The sequence below is a fragment of the Aspergillus undulatus genome, assembly GCF_047715775.1.
Source record: "Aspergillus undulatus strain CBS 261.88 unplaced genomic scaffold BDV17scaffold_1, whole genome shotgun sequence".
Classification (NCBI taxonomy): Eukaryota; Fungi; Ascomycota; class Eurotiomycetes; order Eurotiales; family Aspergillaceae; genus Aspergillus; species Aspergillus undulatus.
Window position 1 is genome coordinate 1,084,621 of NW_027396605.1, and position 13,739 is coordinate 1,098,359.

Genomic DNA, 13,739 nt, shown 5'->3' on the forward strand with positions numbered 1-13,739 from the left:
TCTTCGCTCAAGCAACATGGGTCTCTTTCGATGTGGCTTAGCGTTGCCGGCCCTTATCCTCTACCTTGTAGCCTTAGTCCATGGCTATGGTGAAAGTGTCAAGGCGACCGGTAAAACGGTCTCCTTCGAAGCTAAGCTAACATGGGACGACTGGCAACCCGCGGGGATTCCTCAAATGATGATTCTTGCCGGGAAAACTTTCCTATACAAATGGCGAGCAACGAGCTATGGAAGCTACTATTATCACGGGCATACGCGCCGTCAGCAAGTGGATGGCGTCTACGGAGCGACCCGCATACTTCCCACTGATACTATCGAGAATCCCTTTGCGGCGATTTCGGATGACCAAGGTAAGGTTCAAGCTATGGAGAATGCTGAGGCCAACTCGACACCTATCATGCTGTCAGATGTGCGCCATTTGACCTCAGAGGAAACTTAGAAAGCGGAAAAAGCTAGCGGACGTGATGCTTTGTGCGCCAGCGCCCTGCTGCTGAATGGCAAGGGATCGGTAAATTGCCTGGGGCCAGACACTATTGAGCGCTACACCACCACTCCAATGAAGGGAATTCTGGGAAACCAGAGTTTGACTGACATCGGGTATGGCCCTACTTTCGTGCAACGTTATCAAAGCATGGATTATGCTAATATATCCTTAGGTGTCTTCCACCGGACAACTCAAGCGAGCAGGGAAGCTTCGCTCACAATCTCAGCGCCATTCCTCCCAACACTATTCTCTGGTTGTAGACCAAGCCAAGGTCTGGCAGAACGGCTCTACGCGGACGCTACCGAAACCTACGTCAGCTACAATTTGATCAGCGCTGCCTTCATCTCTACGGTTACATTTTCGATCGACGAGCGCCCAATGTATGTCTATGCAGAATATGTCGAGCCGATCTTGGTGGACGCGATTACCGTCACCAATGGTGTCAGATACTCAGTGTTGGTCAAACTGGATAAGCCAGCAGGTGACTACACCATCCGGGTTGCAAACACGGGCGTCAATCTAATTCTCCAAGGCACTGCGCTACTTACATATCACAACGGTGGTGAGCCCCAGAAGCCATCGGTGCCATCAATCGACCTTGTTGGGACACTCACATCACCCGAGTACACCCTTCTAAATGAATCGACAATTGTCCCATTCAAGCCCCACAATGTTGCTCAAGTCAAAGTTGCTGAAACGCATATCTTGAAGCTCGAACGGTTTAAACATTCCTATCTCTAGACCTTCGGCAACGCCAGCTTCCCCTTAGCCCTAGAAGACGCATCACCGCTGCTCTTCTACCCCAAGACAGGCCGCGAGAACCTCACGGTCAGCCATCAAAACGGGACATGGATCGATATCGTCTTTGATGTCGCGAATGCCGTTCAGGCCCCTAACCCCATCCACAAACACTCAAATAAATTCTTCGTGCTTGGACGCGGCGAAGGGAGATGGAACTATTCGTCCGTCGCGGAAGCAGTGCAGCATATGCCCGAGAGCTTCAACTTTGAAACGCCCCAGATTAGAGACACCTTTGCGACTACTGCGGCTTCGATGGGTCCGACATGGCTGGCTATTCGTTACCACGTTACCAACCCTGGGGCGTTCCTGCTGCATTGCCATATCCAAGTTCATCAATGTAGAGAAATGGTTGTGGCTCTGCTGGGTGGCATTGATGAGTGGCCGGAACTCCCAGAGGAATATCAGCTGGAGGAATCTGAGTTGGAGAAGAGGACTCGGTACTAACTGGAGAGACGTCATCTCTGACTGCTAACGAACTGTTATTATCATTATAATAATGTATATACCGCTTACATATATTCTCGGCTGTCTGGCATAAATTCCTACAATCAATGGCCAGATATTCATGTATATGTTCCCTTATAGATATGCTGCACGCTCGTGCCTCGGGTGTAACTATATTTACTGTTCAGAACGAAACGAGGGGTCCCCTTGAGTTTAGTTTGCCTTAAAACACCACATTTCTCTGCAGGGTTTCTGAATCCTCACAATTACCAAAGCTCATTCTATTGTCCTCATGGAAGCTACTTATAGAAGTGTTCTCCATTCTTGCAATCAGGTGAAAGACACAGTCACATGACGTACCTTTTAGGAAGGTGCGCCACAGCGGGCCAGAGTTTGTGCCTGAGGGCCTTAACACCCCTGACCCAGCCACTGCCGTCTGGGGTCTCCCCGCTCCTAGAGTCGAGGGCGTGCACGGCCACGGCGAGGGTGCTTCTGCTTCATTAATTCTTGACCTCGGATGTGAGTCGTCAGCAAGCGCTATCCCCGCACTGGTTAGACGTCCAGTCCTGCGTTCGCACTGCTTACCCTTTCTTCTCTCAACTGCCTGCCTGGACTCTGGACTCTGCATCGTGCCACTGTTTCTGCTTTTCCCCCGAATCCTCCGCGGCTCGTGCAAAGGGCCCCGCCAACCGGAACCCTGATCGGATTCGGATCTCAATCCAGATCAAGATGGTCTTCTGCGGCAAACCAAGCAAAGGCTGCGGCGAGTGCCGATCGCGCAAGATCCGATGCGATCAGGGCCGCCCGACCTGCTCGCAGTGCGCTAAGGGGAACCGGGCCTGTCCCGGTTACCGAGATGAACTGTCGCTTATGTTTCGGGATGAGAGTCAGCAAGTTGTTAGGAAGGCGAAGACGGGCTCGTCGGGGAGGCGGCCTAAGAAGGCTGGTGATCGTGCTGCTGCTGCTGCTGCTGCTAAGAAATCAGCCGCGTCTGCGTCTGCGCCCGCGGCCCCGGCTGCATTCACGTCTGGGGAATCTCCTCCCGTGTCAGAGTCGCACAGCAGCAGCCCGGACTTTTCGGTGTCATCTGTTTGGAAGGGAGAGGGGAGCTCGGTGACCGAGTCGCCGTCGGTACTTACTGGCAGTGATTTCTCCGACTTCAATGATATCGAGGAGGTGCTTATCAATGGGGAGCAATTGCAACTGCAACAACTTGCCTATACACACTGGAAAGTACAGCCTTCATGGCAACTGACCACGGATGAAGCGGTCAATTATTTCCTCCGGCATAATGTATGGCCGGGGGCAATATTCATGATGCATTTCGAGCTCAAATCGCCTGGTAATCCGAGCGCTACTCCGAGCGAACAGGCGCAGATGGCAGCGCTGGTGTCTGTGGGAACGGCCATGCTCTCGCGAGTACGACGATCCGAGTCGTTGAAGCTTGCTGCTGAGCAGGAGTATGGCCACGCGCTCAACCTTTTGACGCGGGCTTTCTCAATCGAGAAGGAATCGAGAGAGAACCAAACACTCTCAGCGGTATTGCTGCTGGCTATCTTCGAGGTATGATCTTCCTCTCCTCGAGAGGTCCAGGCTAACGTTCCTTGTTAGGTGATTACCAGTCGTTCGATAAAAAGTATAGAGAAGTGGACGAGTCACATATACGGAGCAGCAGCACTACTCGAGTTGCGAGGGCCCGAGCATCTTCAGAGTGAGGAAGGGCTGAAGCTCTTTGTTCAATTGAGATTTCAGATCGTACGTTCGAGTTTTCTCATCGATGAGCAGCACTGACTGTCGTATAGATCATAAGCTGCCTCCAGAGAGGGATGCCAGTACCAAAGTCGCTCTTAGAATGTACTAAGATCGCAATGTATCTGCGGCCACAAATAGACGCGTACTGCGACCGTCTAATATGTATAACTGGAAAGCTTGCAAACCTGCGAGCAGGCATCATCCATACAAAAACACTGAAGGACGCGAATGAGATATTATCCGCCGCATACAATATAGAAGCAGAGCTATTGGCATGGGTGGCAGCCGGTCCGCCGGAGTTCGAATATACGACATATGAGTGCTCATCGGTAGAGCAATGGGTCAGGATGTTTGGGAACAAGCCCTTCCCATACAACAACCAATATCACGTTTACCGCGATCTATGGATATGCCATACGTGGAACCAATACCGGGCTTCGCGGATGGTCGTCTGCGAAATCATCCTAAGCTGTCTCCGCCGACTCTCGGCCGGTTCTCCGACCATGGCGATGTCTAAAGAGCTCCAAAATCACTGCGCCCGGATCCGCAACGTTACGCGTGAGCTCGCAGGTGACATTTGCGCCAGTGCTGCGTATCATTTGGGTGTGGAGAGCTCACCGGCAACCGCATCCTTGTTCACCGTCCCTACCAATTATTGCTACGTCGGCGGGATGCTCCTCCTTTGGCCGTTGACGCTTGCCGGTGGTGTAGAACCCAGAGATCACCCGCTCCGTATGTGGACCCGAGAGTGTTTGCGGCTCATCGGGCATGGTATTGGCATTGATCAAGCCTTGGCTCTGATTGATGTTCTCGATTCAGAAGCAGGGGTGTTTGAGGGTATGGAGGAAACGGATTCCGGAGTAATGTTCCGGGCGGACGACGCGAGCGCTCGAAACAAGGTTCTGGTCGTCACTTGGAATGTTTAACCGGATATAAGATTTTGCTGAATTTTCGGAATATACCACTTCGCGTTGTGCTTGGGAGGACAGGGCTGTGCATAGGGCTTGTGCCATGGAAAATGGCCGCGGGGTTCGGGCGTAATGAATGGCTGATATTTCATCTCGGTAAATAATCAAGGGGACATGGTTCCCCTCATGCAATTCAAGGTTGATTCTGTGACTGATCAGTGATGCTTGTTCTGGGTAAGGCTGATTTTTGAGGCTGTAAACGGCTGTGGTAGGGCAACCAACACTCCGAGATTACTCCGCCCCCTACTCAGCCTTGTACGCCAAAACCTTTGATACATTCCATTCACTGCCTTTCTGCATCCACCCATCATTGAAACTTATCAAACGGGCTTTCATCATGAGATCCCCTGCCCACAATCTAGGCCTTCTACTGCAGAGTTCGCTTGGTTTCGGTCTTTGTGATGCTGGACAATGGCACATCTCAATGATGCCTTGAGAGCCTTGCAGAAGTGTAACCCTTTGGGTACCTAGGTATATAACAAGTCAACCAGTTAATGGAATAGATGCAGTAAAGCAAGCCTGAGGCAGCTGTCAAGGCATTCCTGCAGCTTCCCGAAGACAAACAGTGGAGACCTGATTGACTCAATATTGTACTCTGTACGCCCCAATTCACGCCCACCGGAATTCACTACCTGCACTGAGTCTATTCTAAGTTTACTCAGAGTATATTTCCCCCATGACTCTCTTGCGCAAAATCTTTTCTTCTTCTTCTTCTTCTTCTTCATCCTCCCGCTCACCTTCCACATCTCAAACAACAAGCACAGACACAAACATGGGCAACTGTCACTCATCTCAAGATATCCGGGGTCAGCACGCGGTCCCTGCGCACCCCAGATCCATCGGGGCAACACCCGCAACACCAGCATCAGCACCAGCACCAGCAACAGCAACCTCATCCAAATCCCTGCACTCCCACGTGGGATCCTCTCAGCCCTCCCACCAGCTAAGCTCATCTACAGCTAGCGACATGTGGTCGCCGCCTCCCTACTCCAGCTCCAGCACAAGCCATCCCACCCCAGCACCAGCCCCATCCAGCTCAACAGCGATCGACCCCAACGACACACAGTACGCTTTCCTCAGCACCTTCGATACCGTCTTTCTTGTCGACGACAGCACAAGCATGCACGGCAAACGCTGGCGCGAAGCCGAAGACGCCATTGCCGCCATCGCCCCCATCTGCACGCACTACGACGCCGACGGGATAGACATCTACTTCCTGAATTACCGGAACAAGATCCGCTCCGCAAGCTCCGGAGAGAACAAGGCAGGCGGGTACATGAACGTCACGGACGCGGCGGGCGTGCGCGAGATCTTCAAATCCGTGCGTCCTAATGGCGCGACGCCTGTCGGGACTCGCCTGCATAATATCCTTGCGCCTTACATGCGCGAACTCACCAGGGCAACTGGGCAAGGACGCGAAGATGAGGTCAAGCCGTTGAACATTATTGTTATCACGGATGGTGTCTTCACGGATGACGCGGAGAGCATCATTGTTGATGTTGCAAGGCGGTTGGATTCCGCTGCTGTGCAGGCTGTGCCGTGGCAGGTGGGAATCCAGTTCTTCCAGGTTGGCGATGATAAGTCAGCGATGCAGTACCTTCAGACTCTTGATGACGAGCTTACTAAGAGAAGGAGTTATGATGGGATAAGGGATATTGTTGATACGGTGCCTTGGAAGGGAGAGCGCGGGCAGGTTTTGAACGCGGAGGGGATCCTGAAGTGTGTCCTGGGTGCGGTGAATAAGAAGTATGATAAGAAGGAAGCGACTCGTTGAGGGTTTCTTTCTGCTTAACTTGGTTTTCTTTTGCTATCTCGCTTTTAGTTTGGCTCGTTCATGTTTTTGTGCACGAGGGAGGTTTATTCCCAGGCGTTAACGGTTACGGGGAACTCCGAACGGCATGGTCAAGGCTTTCTTTGACAATGGCTTTTCTTTTCAGCTTCAATCTGTTAATCTCATCAAATGAGAAGACCCTTGTCTTATCCAAATTGACGTTGCTTTCTTTAGTAGATGCTACTCCATAGTAACTGGCGGTGTCGCAGTAGGCGCTGGCCCTGAAACCGCGGCGACTGTCAGTTAAACTAAATCAAATTAGATCAGAATGATGTCGGCAGGAATAACGAGATGACACCTGAAACAGTAGTCTGCAAACCCAATATTGCGATGATCTGACTGGACCGAAATTTTAGCAATTTACTTAGCGTCAGGGGATTTCGCGGCAGACACTGCTGTGATTGGCAGCGCAGCAATCTGCTGGTCCGTGTGGGCGAAAAGATCTCCGGCCAGTGCGAGCGCCGTTCGTCGGTCCTGCGCAGCGCCTCTCTGCGGTTTGTTTGATGAACAATTGCAATGGCAACCAATATCTGGCAATGGAGAGCTGGTTGCCCTCAGCTGCAATTTCAGTACCCTGGCAACGTCAGCTCCAACACTAACGAACTTCCAAGTTCCAACTGCCCGACGCAAGGAAGCACCTCATTATGATTTCTGTCGTCAGGCTCCAGAGCTCTCCACTGCGACTGCTGCAAGCGCCGTGCTAAAGCTCTAGTCGTCCAGACTACGCCCAGTTTATCTCCGGAAAACCATGTGCTCCGTGCTGGGGATCCTGATTTTCGAACTCGTCAGCTCTGCTAGCTTTTTGCTAACCCTTTTCTTCCTGGTCTTGTCTGGCGATCCAGTAAAATTGCCCTCATCTTGTTTGGTTCGTGGTCCACCGCGTCTTTTCCTGATCGATCCCCTGATTTTCCCTCCTCGATCGCTGATCAACGCGAGTTATAACTTGATTTTATCACTCGACGCCCGAACCGTGCCACGTACAAACATCCAACGCCTTTGTGTGTCAACAGTCAACAGTCTCGAAAGACGAAACGCCTTGGCTACAGCAGCAAGCGCTGACAGTCATCCTCCTCCTCCAATCGCTTCTTTCCTCGCTGTGCCGTATCTGCATCGTCGGCGCTTGCAGACAACTCTATCGCCAGCACCATTGGCTCTCAGTTGCCCCTACCCTTGCCCGCGCACGAACATCAGGAACACCTAATTTCTCCCTGCATCAGCGCGGCTACTGAGGCATTGACATCCAGAACATCAGAACTCAGGCCCAATTTTGTGGTTTCGGATCGGCCTGGCCCCTTTTGCCTGGTGTTTGTTGTTATTTTGGGTCTGCGATGGGGGATTTGTCGCGGGCCTACATATATCTTTCTCTCGGCTGCCTTGATGATTTTTTGTCCGTCTGTCTTCGGAAGTATTGTTTCATTGTTGATTCGCGTGCTATAGCCGTCCAGGCGTCCTTTTCTTTTCTTTTCTTTTCTGTTTCTTTCTATTAATTCACTCTCTTGCCGGGCTGGTCTTGGGTAACACTCCTTTACTGTGCTGTGTTGATATTGCGATTGCGATTGCGCTGGGTTCGCTCTTTCATACTCGCGCCACTTCATTCTCTAAGATTTCAATTTCGATTGTCTCGGAGCTCATTTCTTCGTTGTGTATCCTCAGGCATGAGCTCTACTACCCTGATGACGTTCTTGCTGTGAGTCCGGACTTGATTGGGTCGATTGGAATGCTGCTGACGATCTTTCTGCAGGTGTACGAATCCCAACGTACGCTCGGTGAAATTGCTGGGGTCATGGGATAACTTCTCGAAACCGTATGTAATGGAGAGGGATCAACGTGTCGGTGCTGGTCATTGGCGAGGATGTCACACCTTCACGAACATCACATGCGATGGACCACCAAACAATGCGGTGCCTGCTCGCTCGGGTGGCCTGAAGATGGGCGGCACCTATTGGTATTACGTTCGTACCCCGCGACTACCTGTTCAGTGCATATCTAATGACATATCCAGTACCTGCTCGATGACGACGTCGAATATTACAATAAAGCGGAGCCGTTGACGACACACTGTCCGTTTCTTCCAGGCCAGCCTGTCAACGTCCTCCAAGTTCCTGTTATACTTCCTGATACAAAATCTACCGTGCACGCGAGGAGCCCAAGTATTCAGAACACCATGAACCCCGAAGACAAATACATGAACCCCCGGGAGCCACCAAAGCCTGGTCCCCGCCTTCGTACATCTCCGCCATTGCTGCTGACACCAACACCGAATTGGACTTTCAGCACTTCGCCGCTAGGAACAGTCACCAACAAGGCTACATCCCAGCCCGTTCACGGAGCGCCCAAGATCAAGCACCCCCGCAACGACGAGAAGCCTGCTCGCTCTGTGTCTCCGCCGAGATCAAAAGGTTTACGCGCTGCCTTTCGCCAATGGAACTCTAATTCCTCGACGCCTTCTCTCTCTTCCACGACTGGTCAAGACAAAGGCATGGATTTCCTGGCCTGTGTTAATAAGAGATTGCACGCTCTTCCCGATGATCGTCTCCATGTTCGGAGTCAGTCGAATGATAGCTACTTGCCGTCTCCGGTCATCCGCAACATGGCTGCATTCCGTAGTGGGGACAGTCTTTCACTGCGGCGCCGCGCGTCTGCAGGAGGGAACGATTCCGGGTCTTTGACTATTCAGGAACGACGCGCGTTGAATACCAAATCCCCGGATGATGCTACACCGAGGAACCCATTGACTCTCAAGCCAAAGACGCTGTATGTTGAGCTTGAAAACGCGGCTATTTACATGCCACGCCCACCTTTCATGAGACGACCTCTTTCTACGCCTTCGACTCCATCTATGTTGAGGAGGCCAGTCGAATCGTCAACCCCGGTAGACCCCGCGACACCAACGCCACAGGGTGTCATGAACAAGCGACTTCCCACCTTACCGAACTCTCCTTCATCGGTCATGGACGAGGCGCTGCGAGATCTCGATGAACAGGAAAAGGCGTTAGACATGGAGGCTCTAGGAAGCCATTTCTCTGACTTCACTGATATTGAGTCAAACGATGGTGATCATATGTGCGAAAAGAGTCGTTTCTCTGAATGGAGTACCGATAATGAGATGATTTCCCCCGAATCCATGATATCCTCTTCGACCTTCAACGATTCGACCTTCAACATGAAAGGAGACTCTCCAACTGTGCCAGAGATAGAACTCCCGCAGCTGTCCAGCACTTCCCTCAGCCAAGGGCCAAGTGATCCGAATACGCCGCACCTGACTGATGGTTCAAAGCCATCTCCTGCTTTCTCACAAGAATCCCCTCGCATAGAGGCCCCTCCCCCTCGTCTCACAATTAACTCATCCCCATTCGAGCTGAACATTCCTGGTCTATGCATCGATGACGAAGAAGAGGACGACGAGATGCTTGAGAGCAACCCCAAGCGCCACGCAGCTCTCTTCAAAGCCACAGAACTCAAGGGTCTCGGTCTGGCAAGTCCTCCCGCTGATACCGTTCGATTCCCCGAGGGCGTTCAGGACGTCATGAATGGCGACAGGGCCATTACGCCTACGAACGATCCCGCTCGGTATAGCATGTTCCTGTCCCAGTCTGCGACAATGAAGGAGATGATGGATGAGTTGAGCTATCTGAGGAACATGATTCAGTCGGGCGCTGTTACTCCAGAGTTGTGAGGATCTGTACTTTTTATTGTCATTCATTGATTTATTGTCGAAATAGTATTGCGAGCACGATTTAAATATAGCATTGCGACGGAGCGGAATGATTTCGGATTATGTTCGTTTGTTATTTAGCGACTAGATATTGCTTAATTAAGAGAGATCAATACATATCTCACCATCTTATATACTCACCACGTTCCTGATTTGCGATTAACCAACGCGCTGGACTATATGTACGGAATAGTGACTCTGACTCGGGGGCAGCGCGACCCGCCGCCAAGAACCCATTTTCCACCCTTCAAACAACTTCCTTGAACACAGCAGACCCGATAAACCCGCACGAACGGCCACAAAATATCCAATTCTATAATGGACTAAAAACTCACAACAAAATTCCATCCAAAATGGCCGAAGAAAGCCAGCCGCAACTCACACCCGTCGGCGAGAAGTCGCTTTCGGCAAAATGCAAGGCGGACATGATCACGTACTGTCCCACCATGGACCTCATTGCCCTGGTCACAGAGGACGAAGAACTACGCGTCTTCAGACTCAACGGGCAGCGGGTCTTCGGGGGGAACTTCAAGGGTGACCCCTATCTAGATGAGGATGATGGCGGTGGTGAGATTCGGGGGGTTAGGTGGAAGGATAACGGTATGGTTATTTACGACTTAACTTACGCCTCAGTCGTCGATGTCTTGGACATTACATCAGAACTGACGATTCTTCTCCAGGTCACCTCCTAGCTGTCGCGTGCGCGGACTCCAGCATAAGGATCATAAGCGCATACAGTGGGAAAACAGCCTACCACTACAGTGCCGGGCCGGAGGGGACAAAAGTCACCTGTCTAGGCTGGGGCGTGAACTTCACGGATAGCAATGTCGCGCAGAGGCAGATTACTGAGGCGGCGGGACAGCTTTCCGTTGAGGATTTGCTCTCGCTTGATGCGACGCCGAGTAAGGCTGCGGCGTTGCTGAAGGCGGATTTGCCGAGGGACTTGGCGCTGCTGGATGTTGAGAGCTCGTTGCCAAGGTTGAGTACGCTGCCTTCTACTGGGGGGGAGTGAGTTCTATCCCCTGTTTATTTGTTGTTAAACGAGTGTTGTGCTGACTGGAGTACAGTGATGATGTGTTTAGTTCGAGGCAGTCGATTGATGCGATTTTTCATTCCTCGACGAAAAACACCAGTGATGCCGTTGATGTCTTGCTAGTTGGATTCGAGGAAGGGACTGTCCATCTGCGGATCTTTGATTGTTTCGAGATTGGCTCGGCGCGATTCGCGTACGATGGACCGTGTACTATTCTTCAGCACACTTCGCACCCGCTCAGCTCAACGCATGCGCTCGTTTCTTCAACCGAGGACTCTCTGCGTCTTCTGACCCTTGACTTGCGGTTCATCACGCGCTCTGGGCGGTATCTTTCGCTTCTCGCGCATAAGACGACGCAGCTCCAGAATCTACTGCGGTACATCTGTCAGGTACAGAGGCAAATTGAGCTGGAGTGGAAAAATGCACAGGAATTGCCGGCGCGGTATATGCGCAGCGTTAATCAGGATCTAGAAGAGAAATGTCACTGCGATTTTGTCACGGCTGCGTATCATTTGGTCGTCACGGGGGATTGTTTCGAGCCGCTGAGAGAGTTTCTGGTGGATATTGTTGGGGATCGGGTATGTGTTATTTCTACTTTTCGGTCATGTTTTGTGATCTGATGGCTGATAGAAAGACAGGGACACAAGAGATGGGAAAAAGCGGTTCTAGGCGGCTACGAAATAGTCAGACGGTTAACGCACGAGTGCCTCCTCCCTGCCCTGGAAAGATGCGAAGTCCTACTCAGCCGACTCATTGGTCTCTCGAAATTCCAGAAACTGAGCGAGGTTCTTGGACTCGAAACCTCAGATTTGAATGCCATCGTCGAGACGCTTGATTGTCTCCATCTCCTAGCTCATCACATCATCATCAACTCAAACGAAGAACTGACGCAGTTCCATTCCTTTTCCCGATGGCTCCGGCACCAAATCGAAATGCTCAGCGCAGAGCCCATGTCCCAGACACTTGAAGAACTCATGGAAAAGACCGATCTAGTGGACTATCCGCTAACACTGAAGTACATTCGAGGCGCCTTGGCAAAGAGCGCGCTTCAGAGCTTCATCCAGCAGCTTCCAATGCTGGGCTTTGCAAGACCTTCTGCCCCTTCAGAAGACAAATGGGCGCCAACCAAGGACGATAGCCGGTCATTCTACGATATGTTCAAGAAGCTGCTAGAGCAACAGAGTCAGATCACCGGTAATGCAGAACCAGTGGAATTGCCCAAGATCAACAACCTGACCAAACGCCTCGGATTACAATTTGAAAAAGTCTTCAGCCAGATTGCTGTGACTCAACGACGAGGGATCCTGCACCGATCACCGCTCGTCCTCCACGGAGATTGCGACAAGGCGGTCTTAGATTCTACGATGCGCTACGAAGCAATTCCAGGGTCAGAAAACCCAAATCTGTGTGTTATATACGTCGCCGCAAGGCTAGCGACATCCAAGCACCTCCTCCACATCTACCGAGTGGTTCTCGACTCCGAAAACGGCGTCAGTTCCACTCGCGAAGCCCAACTGGGTGCGATTAACCTCCAGGAGGGCACTATCCGACAAGTCCAGTTCATTGAAGAGAACAAGATCATGGTCCTATGGTCCAACAACAGCGGAACACCATACCTCCTCCAGTTCCCCTTCCAACCAGTCAGACAAGTTGGTCTTGGCCTTGACGATGAGGAGAGCCCCGAGTTCTCGGTTAAATATCAGTACATTGCCAACCATGAGGATCCTGAACCGGTGGGAAGGACAACAGACGTGGTTATTCCACCCTCTGAATCCGACCCTGCCTTCGCTGAGCTAGACCCGGTCAAGCATCGGTTTTCACCGAAGGCCCGGCCCGTTCGAATCGATGTTAATGGACGACAGGGCCGACGGGCGGTCTGTGTGCTTTATGCTGGGGGGTTACGGTACGAGGTTTTAGATCTGGATGCTGAGATGGGTGATGAGGATGAAAATGAGGGGGAAGAATAATCATGAGAACCGTATAGATACTCCAATATTACCCAAGCCCACTTGCGATACTATTATTGCACGAATCAGACATCCAATAGCCAATCATAATGGCAAAGGTAATGGAATTGAAAACTTTTCTTCGAATGAATTCTTTAGTGGGGGGTTGCTAGGGCGCATCTGGAGAAGTGGGATGGTTCTTCAAGAGGCAAAACCACAACAAGCAAAGCGATAAGGAGGCGAATTTTCCACCATGGCCAGCCATTCATCGCCTTTGTTCTTTGGAAGAAGAGCGTTCCGTGCCCCGCTTCGCTTCAGGCAGCAGAAGCTTGCGGAACTTTGAAGATTAAATTGGGTCTAAGTCTGTATGAGTGCTCTACAGGACTGGAATTAAGACCAGGCTCTTGGGAGGGCTGTTCCGTGACCCGTCCCAACCATCTCGCAACGAGGCTCTCGTTCGCTGGGATAAGGTGCCTTGGTCGTAACTTGGCGTCGCAGAGGAATATAAAAATTCTGAGAAGCCAGAGCATCCTTTCAAGCTCGTCAAAGGGCCTTCTAAGGTGAATGTGATCCTTCGCTTTCTTTGTCAGGGATAATCGTCACGTGAAAGCTAGCCGGATCGGGGCGAGGGAGTCACCTCGGGCCAATCAGAGGCTGTGTATGGATCCCCTGTCATCTGGAGGTGTCAGTGAAGAGTCATGATGGATGAACCTGAAGGGGCTTTGACTGTATGCTGTTGAGAGAAGATTTTTCAAATGAATAAAA

The 13,739-nt window shown here is 51.5% G+C and overlaps 7 protein-coding genes across 7 annotated transcripts; 6 read left to right on the plus strand and 1 right to left on the minus strand.

Moving 5' to 3' along the window:
* Window positions 1-178: 178 nt before the first annotated feature.
* BDV17DRAFT_278676 (multicopper oxidase-domain-containing protein) lies at window positions 179-1,729 on the plus strand (the record flags this gene model as incomplete). The annotated part of the gene is made up of 4 exons (XM_073759573.1): window positions 179-409; window positions 440-597; window positions 688-1,203; window positions 1,243-1,729. 4 exons carry the CDS (start codon window positions 179-181, stop codon window positions 1,727-1,729), a joined length of 1,392 nt encoding a protein of 463 aa, XP_073621299.1.
* Window positions 1,730-2,271: 542 nt separating this feature from the next.
* Window positions 2,272-4,550, plus strand: BDV17DRAFT_8318 (Zn(II)2Cys6 transcription factor). The gene is made up of 3 exons (XM_073765205.1): window positions 2,272-3,292; window positions 3,341-3,484; window positions 3,532-4,550. The coding sequence occupies exons 1-3, from the start codon at window positions 2,459-2,461 to the stop codon at window positions 4,405-4,407; spliced, it is 1,854 nt and encodes a 617-aa protein (XP_073621300.1). The 5' UTR covers window positions 2,272-2,458; the 3' UTR covers window positions 4,408-4,550.
* A 601-nt stretch (window positions 4,551-5,151) lies between these two features.
* On the plus strand, window positions 5,152-6,522 carry BDV17DRAFT_249325 (uncharacterized protein). Its single transcript, XM_073756204.1, has one exon. It carries the CDS (start codon window positions 5,222-5,224, stop codon window positions 6,221-6,223), a length of 1,002 nt encoding a protein of 333 aa, XP_073621301.1. The 5' UTR covers window positions 5,152-5,221; the 3' UTR covers window positions 6,224-6,522.
* A 384-nt stretch (window positions 6,523-6,906) lies between these two features.
* On the plus strand, window positions 6,907-7,780 carry BDV17DRAFT_8348 (uncharacterized protein). Its single transcript, XM_073765213.1, has one exon. It carries the CDS (start codon window positions 7,029-7,031, stop codon window positions 7,479-7,481), a length of 453 nt encoding a protein of 150 aa, XP_073621302.1. The 5' UTR covers window positions 6,907-7,028; the 3' UTR covers window positions 7,482-7,780.
* BDV17DRAFT_8345 (uncharacterized protein) lies at window positions 7,709-10,090 on the plus strand. Its single transcript, XM_073765212.1, has 3 exons — window positions 7,709-7,967; window positions 8,022-8,232; window positions 8,283-10,090. The coding sequence occupies exons 1-3, from the start codon at window positions 7,936-7,938 to the stop codon at window positions 9,954-9,956; spliced, it is 1,917 nt and encodes a 638-aa protein (XP_073621303.1). The 5' UTR covers window positions 7,709-7,935; the 3' UTR covers window positions 9,957-10,090.
* Window positions 10,091-10,259: 169 nt separating this feature from the next.
* BDV17DRAFT_249328 (putative anaphase-promoting complex component Cut20/Apc4) lies at window positions 10,260-13,160 on the plus strand. The gene is made up of 4 exons (XM_073756205.1): window positions 10,260-10,595; window positions 10,676-11,003; window positions 11,063-11,606; window positions 11,667-13,160. The coding sequence occupies exons 1-4, from the start codon at window positions 10,349-10,351 to the stop codon at window positions 12,993-12,995; spliced, it is 2,448 nt and encodes an 815-aa protein (XP_073621304.1). The 5' UTR covers window positions 10,260-10,348; the 3' UTR covers window positions 12,996-13,160.
* On the minus strand, window positions 13,140-13,709 carry BDV17DRAFT_249329 (uncharacterized protein). The gene has a single exon (XM_073756206.1). The coding sequence runs from the start codon at window positions 13,502-13,504 to the stop codon at window positions 13,289-13,291; it is 216 nt and encodes a 71-aa protein (XP_073621305.1). The 5' UTR covers window positions 13,505-13,709; the 3' UTR covers window positions 13,140-13,288.
* Window positions 13,710-13,739: the final 30 nt, after the last annotated feature.